Source organism: Alternaria viburni (genome assembly GCF_023758015.1).
Source record: "Alternaria viburni strain BMP 2772 chromosome Unknown scaffold_43, whole genome shotgun sequence".
Classification (NCBI taxonomy): domain Eukaryota; kingdom Fungi; phylum Ascomycota; class Dothideomycetes; order Pleosporales; family Pleosporaceae; genus Alternaria; species Alternaria viburni.
The window spans coordinates 57,351-73,877 of NW_026055812.1; the positions used below are offsets into that span (position 1 = coordinate 57,351).

General features: G+C 43.5%; 5 protein-coding genes across 5 annotated transcripts; 2 read left to right on the forward strand and 3 right to left on the reverse strand.

Moving 5' to 3' along the window:
* Positions 1-6,706: 6,706 nt before the first annotated feature.
* J4E79_011500 (uncharacterized protein) lies at positions 6,707-7,928 on the reverse strand (the record flags this gene model as incomplete). Its single annotated transcript, XM_049360329.1, has 3 exons — positions 6,707-7,175; positions 7,232-7,620; positions 7,674-7,928. 3 exons carry the CDS (start codon positions 7,926-7,928, stop codon positions 6,707-6,709), a joined length of 1,113 nt encoding a protein of 370 aa, XP_049205183.1.
* A 1,771-nt stretch (positions 7,929-9,699) lies between these two features.
* Positions 9,700-11,094, forward strand: J4E79_011501 (uncharacterized protein; the record flags this gene model as incomplete). Its single annotated transcript, XM_049360330.1, has 2 exons — positions 9,700-10,747; positions 10,808-11,094. 2 exons carry the CDS (start codon positions 9,700-9,702, stop codon positions 11,092-11,094), a joined length of 1,335 nt encoding a protein of 444 aa, XP_049205184.1.
* Positions 11,095-11,271: 177 nt separating this feature from the next.
* J4E79_011502 (uncharacterized protein) lies at positions 11,272-12,549 on the reverse strand (the record flags this gene model as incomplete). The annotated part of the gene is made up of 2 exons (XM_049360331.1): positions 11,272-12,455; positions 12,504-12,549. The coding sequence occupies 2 exons, from the start codon at positions 12,547-12,549 to the stop codon at positions 11,272-11,274; spliced, it is 1,230 nt and encodes a 409-aa protein (XP_049205185.1).
* A 404-nt stretch (positions 12,550-12,953) lies between these two features.
* J4E79_011503 (uncharacterized protein) lies at positions 12,954-13,710 on the reverse strand (the record flags this gene model as incomplete). Its single annotated transcript, XM_049360332.1, has 2 exons — positions 12,954-13,579; positions 13,629-13,710. The coding sequence occupies 2 exons, from the start codon at positions 13,708-13,710 to the stop codon at positions 12,954-12,956; spliced, it is 708 nt and encodes a 235-aa protein (XP_049205186.1).
* A 519-nt stretch (positions 13,711-14,229) lies between these two features.
* J4E79_011504 (uncharacterized protein) lies at positions 14,230-15,333 on the forward strand (the record flags this gene model as incomplete). Its single annotated transcript, XM_049360333.1, has 1 exon — positions 14,230-15,333. The coding sequence occupies one exon, from the start codon at positions 14,230-14,232 to the stop codon at positions 15,331-15,333; it is 1,104 nt and encodes a 367-aa protein (XP_049205187.1).
* Between the last annotated feature and the right edge of the window lie 1,194 nt (positions 15,334-16,527).

Here is a 16,527-nt window from a genome sequence, read left to right on the forward strand (position 1 = left end):
AAGATAGATAATTTAAAAGGCTAGGCTATCTAGATATATAGCGCTAATAAAGTTTCTAGTAAGTTACTTTTAGTAGCTAGTCTAAAAGAATAGCTACTTTATATTACGTATTTTGTCTTTATAGTGTAGTAAAGAGCTAGTCTAACTATTAGTATCTAAATCTAGTTTACTCTCTACACTAAGCTAAGTTTAAAATAAATTACTTCTACTACTATTAGCGCTTATCTCTTAAACGTTATAGATACGTAGTAGATAGTAGATAAAGCGTTTTATATACCTAGTATACTACTTCTAACTTTCTAGATTTTATAGGCGTACTATTAGGCGTAGGTTAATTTACTTAGTATTAGAGCTTTATAACTAGCGTCTACTCTTAAGCCTAAGAGTAGAAAGCTTACTAACTACTTATTTAATTATTTATTTAATAATAGTAGCTGCCTAAGTAAGTAGCGTATTATCTTTATTAGGTATATAGCTTACTTAGTAAAGATAGAAAAGATTATACTTAGTAAGATAAATTAGCTAGTAATTTCTCTTAAACTAGCTAGTGTAGTTAGTTTTTATAACTATAGTGTTAGCTATAGTAAGTAACTTTATATACTTTACCTATAAACTTTAAATTTCTTATAATATAAGTAAAATTTTGCTAAAAAAAGTACTACTTTTATCTTTAGTAATAGGCTATACTTTAAAGTATTTCTAAAAGCTACTAGTGTAGAAGAATATCTACGCTTAAATATAAGCCTAAAGCTTCTAGTCTTAGAAGCTTATTCTCTAGTTATAGACCTTATTATAATAGCGCTAAATCTTATTATAGTTCTTAGTAATAAATATATAGCCTATATAGGTGTAAGAGTAGGCTAGAATTAGAGCGCCTAGAAGTAGTATTAGTAGTTAATTTAGTAGTAGAAGAGTAATATCTCTTAGATTAGTAAGTAGAAGAGTGCTAATCTAATAGCGTTTATCTAGCGCTTACTACTCTTTCTTCTTAACTTAGTAAAATTTCTTAAGATATCTAGTCTAACTATAGATAGCGCTATAGTCTTTATAGATAAGAACTTAGTATACTAGTAGATAGCTTAAGTAGTTACTTAGATTTTAAATTTTAAGCGCTAAGCCTTAGAGCTAGTAAATAGATAGAGCTATTATAGGTGTTATAGGTAGAGTGTTAGCCTAAAGACTAGTAAAAGCGCTAGTTATAAAGTAGCTAAGAAGTAAAGTCTTTAGCTATATAATTACTTTTATAATATCTACACTATAGGCTACACTTTATAAATTTAATAGTACTTTTTATTTATTAAAGAGTAGAGCTATAACTCTATAGTAATAGAAGAGAGAATATTAATATAAAAGGTAGTGTTATAAGCTTAAAATATAAAGAAAGCTAATTACTAATTAGCTTATCTAACTTAGATAAGCTAGTAGAGCGTAGATAAATAGTCTTGTTAATAATATTATAGGCTCTATATACTATCTTATCTAAGAAGTTAACCTACTTCTAATACCTCTTACTTTCTCTGCGTACGCTCTACACCTTATTATAGTATAATTTAACTTTACTCTTAGCCTTAGTTACCTTTTACTTATAGTGCATAGCTAATCTTTTAAGATATTTCTTCTCTTTATAAATAGCTATAATCTTCTTAGTATAGTAGTAAATAAGCTATATAAGAGACCTAACGCAGACAGCGCTCTCTTTAAATTTATAAAATAGCTACTTAGCTATTTACGTAAGATTACTATAGCGCGTAGTAATAGTGCTAGTATAGAAGAATATAGTAGAAAGTAAAGTACTCTAGTATTTATAAGAGCTAGTAGTGCTCTATTATTTAGAAGAGCTAGTAGTGCTCTAGTATTTAGAAGAGCTAGTAGTGCTCTAGTCTTTAGAAGAGCTAGTAGTTATTGTACTACTACTAGGCTTAAAGAAATTACCTAGTCTTAGCTTCTTATAAGATTATAGAGGTAGTAGAAAAATAGGTTAGAGTAGTAGTAGAGCTTACGTCTATAGTAGAGACGCGTTAATTTTAAAGTAAGCGCGTTTAGTTAATATAATTCTAGTAGAAGAGAAGGTATAAGTAAGTAGATATAAAGGTAGTATACTATAGTAAGATAAAATAAGGTGCCTAAGGCGTAATTTAGTAAGAAGATAGATAGAAAGGTAAAGATAATAAGTAGTAAGACGTAATAAGAGAAGGTAGAGCTAGCGCGCTCTAGAGCTAGAGAAATAATATTCTAGGCTAGCTAGCTACTAATACTAAGTATAATAGAGTATATATAGCTGTAGAGGCACTAAATTTAACACTAGAGGCGCCTATTTTAAGTGCTTAATTTAGTAACTAATTCTAACTATAGGCGCTTAATTTTAGTTTTAATTTAAGTCTAAAATTTAGCTATAGATATTAAAATTTAGCTATAGGCGTTAGATTTAGCTATAAAGGTGCTTTTTTTTAGCTATAGAGGCACTAATCTCTAGCTATAGAGGTGCTTATTTTAAGTACTTAATTTAGTAACTAATTCTAACTATAAGCGCCTAATTTTAGCTTTAATTTAAGTCTAAAATTTAGCTATAAGTATTAAAATTTAGCTATAAGCGCTAAATTCTAGCTGTATATAGGCTATACTAGCGGCAAGCGTAGTAATTACGTAAAGAACTTTAAAATTTAGCTCTAAACTTCTCTACTCTATAACTTTACAACGTAAGTAGCTATTAACAAGCTAAGTGCAGCGTTAAATTTGCGCAGTAATTCTGCACAAAATAGCCTACTTAGATTTTATCTAGGCTCTTAGGTAGTAAAGTTTAAAAGCCTTAGAGCTACTACTTTAGAGCTACTCTCTATTTCTTATTAGTGCTTATTACCTTTACTAAAAATTACTTAGGCCTAGTAGCTCTAAGACGTTCTCTTAGATAGAGTAGTATAAACTACTTATAGTAGACTTTAACTTAAAGTCTACGTATCTAATACTAATAGATTAGAGAATAATAAAGTAGCTAAATTCTAGAATAAGTACTTTAAGCTTAATAAAATAGAAGTTAATACTCTAGCTAGTTAAATAAGAAAATAGTATAAGTTAGACCTCTTCTATAAGAGGTTTAAGTATCTAGACGTAAAAATTAAATTATAAAAATGTAGTATAGAATAGCGTAGAGTATAGTATAACTTACTTACTAAGAAAGTACTTTTTATAAGTATATAGTTAAAGAAACTTAGTAGAGAGCTAATAAAGAAGTTAGACCTAGTACTCTAGAAAAAGTTTAGAGAAAAACTAGATTATAGATAAAAATAGAATATAATAAAGATAAGAATAGAAAGTCTAGAGGTATTTAGTCTACTACTAAATTCTAATAACCTAGATATTTTTATTAAGAAGAGATTAACGTAGACCTATATATAATAATAGATAGAAATAGTTACTATATATAATAAGAATACTTAGGTAATAGTACTCTAGATAAAGCTATTACTACTTATCTACGTATAAGAAAAGCTTCTACTAGATAACTTTAGATTTCTAGAGTAGTTAAATAGAATAGACTTAATAATAAAGCTATTAGCGCTTTTAATAAAGTAAGTATATATTTATAATATATAGTATTCTATACTTTTCTAATAGCTAGATAAAAGATATAGTTACTAAAGTTAGTAACTTAGAGAAAGATTAAAGTAAAGAATAAAAAAGTAGAAAACTAAATATATAAAAGAAGATAAAAGAGTAGTATTAGTAAAAAGGTAATATATAAAATATAGTAGTACTAGAAGAAAAGAAGAGAAATAAGTAAGAGTAATAGTTACTTTTTAGTAGTATACCTACTACTTATCTATGTAAAGGCTATTTTATCTAGAATTAAGTACTAAGATTAGTATAGTTCTTAGATAGCTTTACTTAGTTCTTAAGCTTTAAATAGATTCTTAGTTTTTTATATTCTTAAACTTTTACCTCTAGTTCTTAAACTCTTACTTCTAGTTCTTAAACTAGTATACTTAGTTCTTAAACTAGTATACTTAGTTCTTAAACTAGTACACTTAGTTCTTAGATTAATATACTTAGTTTTTAAACTAGTATACTTAGTTCTTAGATTAACGCACTTAGTTCTTAGATTACTATACTTAGTTTCTAAACTAAATTTATTATGTATAGACTATTCTATGCTTAGTTTCTACTAGGTATTATATATTCTAATATAGTTAGTAAGTATTTAGAAGTTATATCTCTTTTATTATAAAACTTTAAATATTTACCTAATTACTATTATAATTAAATATATTATTTATAAGTTATAAAATATAAAAATATTCTTATTATAAAGCTCTAAAGCTAAATTCTAGTAGTACACTACTTAATTATAGAGATTTAATACTTATTAATATAATAAAATTAAAATACTCTATAAAATAGTTATATTAACTTATAAGTTATAGAATATTATAAAGTACTTTATTAATACTCTAGAGTTTTATATAAAAACACTATTCTTACTTAGTAATAATAGAAAATTCTATAGAGTAAAGTTTAAATATAGTATTATTAAGTATTATAATAGAGTATAGTATATAAGATAAGTACTTAGAAGTAATATAACTAAATAGTTTAATAAAGAAGTATTATTAGAACTAAAGTTAATATTTAGTAATAAGAATAGTATTAGAAAATAGTCTTATAAAGTAGTATTCTAGAGTAATATAAGGTATATATATTTTAAAGTAATTTTAGATAGTAGAGTTATAAGTTAGTATTTTACTATAGTATTAAATAGTTCTATAGTATAGTAGTAAGATAAAATATAGTAATATCTTCTATTTAAAAGTAGAATAGAATATTATAGTAGTATACTATAGTTATATAGTTTTATAGAAGAGACTATAATATATATTAGTTATATAAAGTAGTATTATAATATAATATTATTCTAGCTAATATATTAAAGTAAGTTATATAATAGTATAGAAAAAGAAAGAATTATAAATAACTTCTTTCTATAGATAGATAAGTATTAGTAGAAAATAAGTAATCTCTACTATATTACTTACTTAATAGTAGTACTATTACTAAGTAGTATATCTAATGTAAAGCTTTAGTATACTAGAAATAAGTAGTAGTTAATTAAATCTTTTGTAAAAAACTTAGATAATAACTTTTATACTTAAATCTTTTATACTAGAAGTAATACTCTTATACTTTAAATATATTATAATAATATATAAGTAAACTAGATTTATAGCTTATATACTATATAAAAGTTATTAAAAAAATAAAGTAAATATTTACTTAGAGAAGTAAAATATAAAAAAAATACTAAGACTTTTTATTAACCTAGATTAATAAAATATCTTAGTAAAAAGTATAGACTTTTTTTAATTTAACTTTTCTAAGTAAATATTTACTTTATCTTTCTAATAACTTTTATATAGTATATAAGCTATAAATCTAGTTTATTAATATAGAAAAGATATAAAAAAGTTAGATTTTTTTCTAAACCTAATCTCTAAGTCTATACTATAGTTATAGTAGCTAGGCCTAAGCAGAAACTAAAAGTAAAGTTATAGTCTAAGCTGTAGTATACATTAGATAATCTATAATATCTATATCTAGAAGTATATTATTATTAGTAAGCTATCTACGTAACTATATCTTCTAAAGTTAACTTACTATAAGTAATAGTTTCTAAATATAGACTTTAAGTACGTAAAGGTACTCTTTTCGCTATAAGTTCTATTCTTTAATACCTTTGTAGATACTAAGATTAGAATAAGTAAGGTTTTACAATTTCTAAAGCCTAACTAATATCTAGAGTTATAATAAGTAGAAGTCTTACTATAGTAGTTATATTTTAAGTAGTAGTTACTAAAAGAGAAACTACTGCATGTAAGGTTAAAGCTACTTTCGCAGCGCCTAGTCTTAGAAATACATAGACTACTTATAGCAGTATTAATAATAGAAAGAGTAGTAAGAAGCGCAAGAAAGATTAATCGCATAATACTAAATTACGTATTAATAATTATTAGAGAAACAGTGTTAATACAAGACTAAACAAGTAACAAGTTAACGAAAGAAAGAGCTACTAGACAATATTAGACAGAAGAGATAACAAGAGATAGTGCGGGATACTTTATATTAAAGGCTATAGCGATAATATTTATAGCGCTCGTGATCGCCTCGCTGTCGTAAAGGTGTCCGCTTTAACCAAAAGAGTCGAGCTACACTACGCGAAGCTACAAGCGGGTTGATAAAGCTCTGTCGCGAGAGCGAACTCGATGCGGTAAGCTAAAAGCCGAAATAGAAAACCTATGCTTTCTTTCGAGGTTCTTGTGATGTTGGTCGAGAGGATGTAGGAGATCTAGATTGTGGCAGCCGTACGATGTTCGCGCGGAGCCGCCGAAGATTAGCACCGTTTAGGCTAGGCTGCCGCGACTAGCGCCCGCCCTCTGCGCCACAGGGGTGAGCTTGACGATGCAAGAAGGAAAGAACAGAGTGCGCCTTTAGGTCAGACTGCGGTCTGGTCCTGCATCCGGCTGGTCATTTGGAGTGTTCATCTCCATAAACGACAATAGGGCGTGGAAAAGTGTCAATGCCCAAGCGAACCCCTCGTTCGCGCAATAGCTTTGCTCTGGGCTCCGCGCTCGAATCTGAAGGCTTTCCGCGAGGGAGATTATGTTGGTGAGTCGATAACGGTGGTTCGCACTAGCTTTCATTACAAGTTAACCTCATTCTACATCTGCGTAATCTTCACCGTCCTCATAATGCCATTGTGCCCCGCTGCAGCTGCATCAGCCGTCGCATTATATTTATCCTGCTCCCATTCCATGTTCAACTCGATCGTGCTCCCACTTGGACTCGCATTACCGCTGGTGACGTGCACAGTGTGGTGTTTCGAATCATGATTGCTGAGCTGAATATCGTTTCCGCCTTGCTGGCTTCCTTGTTCCAGGTACCCTGATCGTGAAGGGTGGGCGGAATTCCACATGCGCGAGTGCTTGCGAGAGGCGCTATCATGCGTCGAAATTTCACCAAACACCTGGCGGAGCAAGGGGCGGAGAGTCGCGGCGGCGGAGGTCGCAAGGCCGATTCCGGTTTCGACGGTAGACCATATCGCGACGTCGGTGGTAGTGTATAGGAAGTCGGGTATATCGTTGAGGCCGTTTATGAATGGGATGCGGACGACTGTTGCGGTGGAACCACTTGTGTTGAGTTAGCATACGATGCAAGGAAGACTCTAGAGGCGGAATGAGCTTACATAGCGCAGCAGGCGAGTACAACAACCACCGTCATCTTCTTCCTCTTGTCCATCTGCAAGTTGTGCACGATGAAGATTGGGACAATACTGAATGTCCAGTCCGTAACACAGGACAGTGCAGAGTAGCCGTAGAACGAGTTCACAACGAACCTGGAGGGGATGCAATGTCCTTTGCCGCCGCGGAACTGTTCCCAGAAGAACGAGACAGGCCAGCATTGGAAGGTGAAGACGAAGAAGAAGTACACGCTGTATACTTGGATGGCGATGAGGGCGGTCCAGAGAATCATGCGATGGGTTCTATCCTGGGCGATGCGCAGCAGGAAGATGCCGATGCTCATCTTGAGGAAGATATTCGTAACAACGTATGTGGGCTCGCAAGTCCACCACCACTGGTTCGAGTTGTTAGTCTCATGGAATATACTGTAGACGTGGTATTACACACCTTCATACCGATGGGATACTTTTCATCCGGGATGAGATATCGTCGCTTCCCGGTCCCATTTTGGACACCTAGCAGCGCGGAGCTACAATAGACCAAGAAGGCCGCCAGAGTAAGAACAGAGAAGTAGTCATCGGCCGCGAAGTTCTTCACGAGGACCAGCTTGCAGTAGCATCGAAGCAGTACTAGCAGGGTGCATATACAGATGAAGAAGCCCAAGACACCGGTGAACTCTCCTGATCGATCTTCTCGCGGCATAGTTGTCGGTGGAAATGGAGTCTAGGAATCGGTCCAACTGTGAACCCACCATGCGGGGAGACGGCTATTATTCTGTCCAACCTTCGGCGCGTCCTTTTCCATAGGGGTTGACGAGACTGGGAACAAGACCTCGATACGAGCGCCATGCATGCAGGGACAGGAGAATGGCCTGTGTCGGTGAAGGATTTTCCTTAAGGCGGGCAACACGCGAGAAATCCATGGATGATCCACGATCCGTCTCCACAGCGGCTGGACCCTGACTCGGATAACGCAGGTTTGACGTGATGCTACTCGATCGCTTGGTAATCGCGAAGCTCGGTGAAAACCCACGGAAGGCTGGAAACTGGGTCAATTTCCGGGAGGGTGGTTCCAAGTGTTCTTGGTCGGTTCCATGTGGCTGATCTAGATCTGTGCGGCCTCACCAGGAGCTGCCGCTTGAGCCGCATCTGTTGAGAACTCCAACATCGAGCATCTCGAATGTATCGTAACGTCTTGTTAACACTTTGATGTACTCGCGAGTGTGCGACACGACTTCCTGATGTTAGAGGTAATCGCAAATATGTGCGAACAAGGATGGTACTCTCGATGACACTTGCAGCTTATTCCCGAAGTCCGCTGTCTGTAATGCACGCCGCTTCAACGCTACCGCTGTCAATCCAAGCGTGTCGTATGTCCCTGGTGAGTAATCCTTGGAAAGTGATGCCCGACGCCGGGCTTCGAAGCAGAGGACGGAGGTATGCATAAGGTTCATGTCCGCGGGCTTTGCGATTGTGAAATGGGTGGTCGTGAGCAGCAGGTGGCTGCGCGAGGCGAGACGCCGTGAGCAGATCGATGAAGCCGCGTCGCAAATCTTGATTCGCGCGGTGGGTGGAAGGTCGCGGAAGAGGCAGTCGACGCCGCAGAGTGACAGCGGGCTGATGATAGTCAATCGGAAACGGGGGTTACGCGATCCGGATGATGTTCGCCGGGTTGGGCAGCCCTGTTCGAGTTAGGCTGAATCTAGCTAGCGGCGCCCGACAGGAACGCCCCCGCGCCATGGGCGTAACCTTGACTTCACCACCTCACACGTGAGAAGGGACGTTTTCTCAAGGCCGCCCACAAACTTCACGATGACCTGATACATGCGATATCCTGCAGTACCCGGACGCCGCTGCCTACGTCGGTCAACAAGTCAGCGTGCGTTGCCACACTGGGATCGCTGCAGCCTGGCACTGCCAACATGCACTGCCGCGTGCCGATGCTGTCAGAATGACAAGCAACTGCTGCATCGATGGCGAATAGCTGAAACCTCTTCCACTTGTCGTATTACTGATCCTCGCTGAACCAGGCGCGCTGCATGTTGATGGCAATCGACAGGCGATCAAATGCGACGTTTCGCGCCGCGGTCTGGGGCGAAACGCGGACAGATGCATTTCAGGGCGAGACGTGGTAGGCTGTCATTCGAGCAGCGCTGCACCGGCGGTTGCTACGCGCACTCTTTTTCGGTCGTAAGGCGTACATACTGTAGGCTGCAGACAGTCTCTACTTGACAAGCCGTGGAAACTTCGCCTCGTGCATACGTTCATTCGCCACCCGTCCACGCATCTTTGCACTCCCAAACCTTACTGCAACCGTAGGCTTATTTTGTGTATTCTGCACCTGTACAAATAAAACACCAAACAGGCGTACCGCCTACGTTGGTTTAAGAAGCTCAACTTCACAAGATACGAAGGCAACGTAGCTCCTGCGTTGCCCTACATTTGACTCAGAACAAAACCAACCAGATTACGGCATGTCTCTGCAGTCTCACGAAACGAAGGACTTGCTGGACATTGTCGATAACCTCCGCTCCCGCGGCATCAATCGATGCATCAATCTCCCCGAAATAATCGTATGCGGCGAGCAGTCTTCCGGCAAGAGCTCCGTGCTTGAAGCGGTATCCGGCGTCAAGTTCCCTAGCAAAGACAACCTATGCACCAGGTTCGCGACCGAGCTGATCCTTCGACGAGGCCCAGAGGCACCAATCAAGATGAGTATCGTTCCTGGTTCGCGGGAGAGAGACCGTTCAGACAGCGACCTAGAGAAGCTGCGCAACTTCCACTACTCTCGCTCGTTGGAGGGCTTTGATCTGGGGCCGGTGATTGAAGAAGCCAAAGATGCGATGGGCATCGGAGAGGGCAGCAGCAAGGTTTTCAGCTCTGACATTCTTCGTCTAGAGCTATCGGGGCCTGAACAGCCGCATCTTACCCTGGTCGATCTGCCTGGCTTGTCCCAGGCGGGCAGTCGAACCCAGTCAGACGACGATGTCGAGACGGTCCGGTCGCTCGTGCTCTCTTACATGAAGAACCCACACAGCATCATACTCGCTGTCGTTTCCGCGAAGAGCGACTTGAATCTTCAATCGATCACCAAGGACGTGCTTGACATCGATCCTCGGGGGAAGCGTACTCTTGGGCTGATCACGAAGCCGGACACGTTGGATGAAGGGTCGGATAGCGAGCGGTCTTACTTCGAGCTGGCGCAAAACAGAGGCGTTAGGTTTCGCCTGGGGTGGCATGTGCTTCGCAACAGAGACTATACCTCCATGGACTCGAATACCGAAGAGCGCGACCAAGTTGAAAAGCTTTTCTTCGAGACTGGCATTTGGAGATCGCTTCCATCTGAACTAGCCGGCGTCGACACTCTCAAGCCGAGACTGGGCAAAATCCTCGAGGACCACATCGTCGCACAACTTCCTGAAGTCCTTACACAGATAAGAGACGGTATTGAAGAGTTGAAGATCCTAGAAGAAAGACTCGGAGCTGTTCAGAATGTGCGGGACATGTCACTACTGCCAGAAGGTAGGAGAAGCTTGATGCCAGCTTATGCGCCGAAAGAGAAACAGCACTAACGTTCCTCAGACGCTAGCGATCCCTTCCTACAATTCCGCAAGTATTTAGAACGCGAGGATCACGAGTCCGAGCAAGGCACTGAATCTGGCCACCGAACCTCTATGCTCTCGAACATCTCAGAACCCGCAGAAGCGCCTACGCAGGGAGAGAGCGTTGCCCCTTGGTATGCGTCGTATTCGAAGGATAAATATTTCCCGATCGATACTACGAGCGACCCTTCTCAATGGAAATTCACAGGACCGGCGTATGTGCCGAAGAAGAAAGGTAAGGCGACGAGAGGGCCTTTGTACGTGTAATCCCGAGGGTTGCACGCTAAGTAAGCTGCGATCGTATTGAAGTATACATTATCTTAGGGATAGTTTGTTGGTTAACACATAATAGCATGTATGGGACACAGATGCTGTCGACTTTCAGTGTCTAAGTAGCTGAAATGACAATCATGTACAGACAACATTCCATTCCAGCACCCAGCACTACTGATACCCCTCCGTCCTCGCAGCATGACTCGGCTTCGTCCCCAACCGCATAACCGGACTATTAACAAACTCCTCCAACCCATCATGCGTAAAGAACGTCTGCGCCTTACTAATCTGCACTTCATTCGCGCCTCTTTTCCAGATACTCTCATCGTAACTTGTAACCGCATCTTTCAGACTCGCACTCCCACTTTGCACGCTCTTCAACGCTTCAACAAGACAATGCGCAGAGTAAAACGCGTTATTAGCGCCTTGCCCGCGGTGGAAGGTCATGGCATGCGCCGCATCGCCGCACAGCGTAACCCTCCCGTCGTGATTATCCCACGGAACGGTTTTCCATATCTTGAGCTGATCGCGCAGAACCGGTGTGTTTTCTGGTATCCACTCAATAGCACTCTTATACGGCTCCGCCCATCCATCGCGCTTCACATGCGCTTTAAGCCTTTCCAACCGCCCGTCTTCGTTGTCGTGATCCTCAACGTATTTCAGCGGCCAAGTCGACAGGATCTGAAACGTCCAGGTACTCGCGTCTTTCTCATCGGGCATATCTAGCACGTTCGCGCGGATGTAGTGGCCGGCGGGGTGGATTGCGATGTCCACGAGTGGGTGTAGACGCTCTTTGATGAAACGGGCTTGAGAGGCGGTGTAGGACGCGTTGAAGTTCATTAGGGCGAAGGGGAGGGTGTCCATGTTGCCTTCCTTGGGTAAGAGGCTGCGGCGCACTTTTGACATGGCGCCGTCGAGGCCGATGAGGATGGTGCCGGTGTCGGTTGTGCCGTCTTCGAAGTGGACGGTTACGCCGCCGTCCTGGGTTGTCTCGTAGTGCGAGAAGCTTTTACTGTATTGCACATCCAATTGCTCGGCTAACAGCATGCGCAATCTCCTAATATTAATCTCGCGCGCCTTTGGAATCGGGAATGCGAAAGCCTCCTCCCGTGTCTGGCCGTTGTAAATCACGATTCGGTCTTCGCCGACCGCGGCGCAGTCGACGTAGGGATCGACTTGACATGAGTTGATCTGCGCGCTGAGCTCTTCTGGGATGAGGTCGAAGAGGTATGGTCGCGCCCAGCCTAATGTGAAGGCCCAGTGACGGTGGCGGTAGACGTCGGCGCCTTTGTCGTAGATGGCGAAGGAGATGCCTGCTTTCTTGAGGCCGTGAGCGAGCGCGCAGCCGGCGGGGCCTTGGTGGGTTAGTAAGGCTTTGTTGGGCTGAGGAATTGACTACATACCGGCGCCGATGACGATGACTTTCAGGCTGGTGTCGATGCTACCCATTTCGGGTGGATGCGGTGGGGGTAATGAGAAGTGTAAGGTTGCGACGGTGAATGCAAGACAGACAGATGTCAGGTTCGAGAGAAAGTGTGTCGCGGCATCAGCGGTCTTAACATAGCATTCCGGATCGATGCCATGCTGCAGGGTCGTTCAAGCCGGGCGACATGTGTAAGCTAGCGCAAGAGAGTGGGGGATGCGATGCAGATGCGGCGGATGCGGCGGGCGCCGTTGTTACTAGCGTCCGGCGTCGGTTCTCCTCTCCAGTGCCGTGCCAGACAAGGAACAAAACACAGTCTACGCATGGGCCTTCGACGTCTCCGAGAAGTATAGTCATGAAATGGGTTGGACAATTGCGCTCGACTATACTGACCATGTACAGTACCTCCGCATGTCGCGCCTCCGCTCGGTCAAACTCCAGCATCAACATTCATCCCAACAGCATGGCACACTGCAGCCCTGACAATCTCCCTGACAGTCTCCACTTCCTCCTCGTTCCTCGGCGCATACACCATGATCCAGCTCGGCGGTGCCAACCAGGTCACTGGGAAGCGCTGTCCCCAGCCCCTCTTCATCACCAGTCTCGCGTCTTGTGGGCTTACATACACATGAAGCGAGTTCTCTGCTGGGTGCACGTGCGCGACCTCGTAGAAGATCTTGTGCGCGACGGGGTTGATGGTCTTGACGTCTGGCTTGACGTAGATGGCAGATCCAGTACCGCCTTCGGTCTTGCTCGGACGTGTCTCAATGTACTCCGAGTACGCCTTTGTATCCGCAAACTCGCGCATGAGATCGTGAAGAGTCGTAGAAGCGCCAGGTGTTATCTCCTCAGGGAACTGACGTTGTGGTAGTGTCCAGCGTGTAAGTCCTGGTCTACTGCCAACGCGGTCCGGCACCTTCTGAGGATTGATGTAAGACGCGCCCGTATCGGGGATAGGAGATGCATCGAGCAGGTTCTGGCGCGTGTAGAGCAGGTAGAGTCCCCATCGACGGATCTTGATGTAGCCTTCTAGTGTTGGAGGCGTGCCACCAGTTCCTGCGGCGACTCAGCAATCGCGTTCACACAGGCTGAGAGGGTCCCGAACCAAAGCTTTGCCAGCTCTTGAAGTCATACCAGAAGGCTAGTCCCGCGGCTGCTAGACCGGCCAGTACGTATTGGGCGACCATCTTGAACGAGGTTACGTGGCGATCAAGAGAACGTTGCTCAGAGAAGGTCTGGTGAGACGGGGTCGACGTCGGGAGTCTAAGAGTTTGCGGTGTTCCGTTTCAAGATGCGGACTTGAAGGTTAATGGGGGCCGCGCGATGTGGGGCGAGTGAGGGATAGGGCTGTCGCGGGCGGGAAGGCTAACGGCGCTAGAAGATCGGATCCCCTCACGAGCGCCCAATGACCCGGCTGCATCCCCGCAACACCACCACCATGTCACGATGCAGCAGCAACATCGCGCACGCCAGGCGCAACGCGTCATCCGCCTCTCGCATCCTCTCACATCGCACCCAGGCGACACCACCGAATTCGCGACGCAGGTGAAGATCTAGAGAGAGTGCTAGCGACTCCAAGGCATCCGCGGTTTCAAACGCTACTATTTCCATCACCACCTTGAAACATCGCTCGCGAGACCCATAAGACGAGGGCAAGCGGCCTCTATGCTCAGCAGAATGCACTCCTCCAAGTGCTGAACACCCAAATGGTACTCTGCAACTACTGCGCCGCACAACAGACCCAAAGGGACGCCGCCGACGCCTCTCATCCACGCGCCTTAGCATCGCATCCGCTGCACGCAGCCCAACCCGAAGAATACCTCCGACCCTCAAAACAACGCGAACTATCCATCATCGAAGAAGCGCGCACCGAATCGCTAAAAGCCGAGTCCCTCAACGCAGAGTCGCTCAAAACAGGCCCGCCAACACCAACCCAACCACAACCCAAAGAGCGCAAGTCGCGAGCACACAAGATGTCCATCCCACCGCAGCTCCAGCAGCAACTGCGCCTGCTCATCCGCGCAAACCACATCCTGCACCACCACGGCCTCGTCGATGCATTCGGCCATATCTCCGTAAGACACCCGCTCAACAAAGAGCAATACATCATCGCTGGCTACGACCCCGGCGCGCCGGCGCTCGTCAAGAACATGAGCGACTTTATATCGTACTGGGTGAAGGACTCCTCGCCCGTCGACGCCGACGCGCCGCAGGGATACAGCGAGCGGTATATCCACGGGGAGATACTAAGGAAGTTTCCCAAGGTGAACTGTGTTGTACACTCGCATTCCGAGGACGTTATCCCTTTCACGGTCGGACATGGAACCATGGAACCGCATCCCGTACGACCGGTCTTCCACATGGCGGGCTTCATGGGCCTCGGCGGCGCTAAGGTATTCACAATGGACAGTCTCCGTGGAACGTCAGCGCCTTCCGAACACGACCTCCTCATCAAAACCGCATCCCTCGGCGCCGCCCTAGCCGCACGCTTCTCCCCCGAAAACCCCGTGGTGCTACAACACAAGCACGGCTTCACGACATTCGGTGCTAGCATCGAGGAAGCGGTGTACCGCGCGATATACACGCAGAAGAATTGTATATTGCTGCAAAGGGCGATTGCGATTGCGGGCGGTGATGCGGAGGGGGTGTCGTATTTGAGTGCGCAGGAGGTCATGGATTGCGCGGTTATGAATGCGAAGACGTTGGATAAGTCGTTTAGGCTGTGGTTGAGGGAGGTGCAGGTTAATCCGCTGTATGAGAATGAGGAGGGGGAGCCGGAGAAGGGGAGGGTTGGGGGGATGAAGATGTGAGGGGGTGTGAGCTGCATCCCAGCTATGAGAGGCGCCGAGCGCATGGATATTGAGATAGGAATTCGATGACCTGGAAGTTTACATTGCTCTCAAACATACTCGATCTTCCTGTGTTACGCTGTTGTAGGCCGCAGGGCCTAGATAATCTCAAACTCACGAACCTGGACTTGCAAAGCTTCGTACGCGACGGGCAGGAGAGTTGCCATACCTACGCGTCTGAATACGCTATCGCTGACCTGCTCAAGAAGAAGCGCCCAGTACACAAAGTCTGGGTTGGGCTCAATATGGTAGACCACATGTCCCTAACAAGTATAAGCTTCAACGCGCAAAACAACTCGGTTGCTTCTTACGATAGTGTGCTCTTCCACAGACGCAGTACCTGTCGCAACGGGGTAACCAAAGTCCTCCGCAATGCTACGCTTTGACTTTGCAAGAAGACTCGCATGAGTATATGATGTCGTTGGAGAGAAATCAAACCGTGCGATTCCCAATACTGCCTGGTGACGAGTGTCGTGCATGTTCTGCGTGATGACATGAAAGCTTTGGTTTAAGCTGAGAGATGGCTTGGGAGAAATCATGCAATAAGGGTCATGCAACCTTTCGAGCTCGTAGAGCGGAAGGCCGCGTAAGGTGGATGCGTCGTGCACGTAGCTCGAGGCCAGTTGTTTAGTGCTCAAGTGTCCGAAAAGTTGGAGGTGGCCTGTGGGGCCGATGAGTAGGCGTCGTGGCATTTCTTCTGATTGCTCAACGTCTTGATGTGTTCTGTACCGGGTCTCCTCAGGCCATTTCTTGATACCGTTAGTGGCGGCCCAGCTCCATGAAGGGACAGTAAGCAAGTCATCAGTGCACGGGTCTTCGCTCAACCAGAGCAGTTGAAGTATGAGTTTCTTTTCCCACACGCCGTATTCTGCAATGTATCGCTGTTTTCGTGAACGCTGTATGTGTGCAGCAACTCCTCTGAGAGCCTTGGTACGATCTGAAGGCACTGTGAGAGACCTCTTCGTGTACTCTCGCAAAAGTAAGAACCATTCATGCTCGGCCCCAATACTGTAATGGCGCCCTACTTCATCTCTTGATGTTGTTTGACAGATCCACGTAATACCTGGAGGCATGAAAGCGAGGAACCTTCGCGCAAGGTAGCGCTCTTGGAGCGTCCATGCCCGACTCTCAAGTTGACCGAATTTCGGGTCCCAT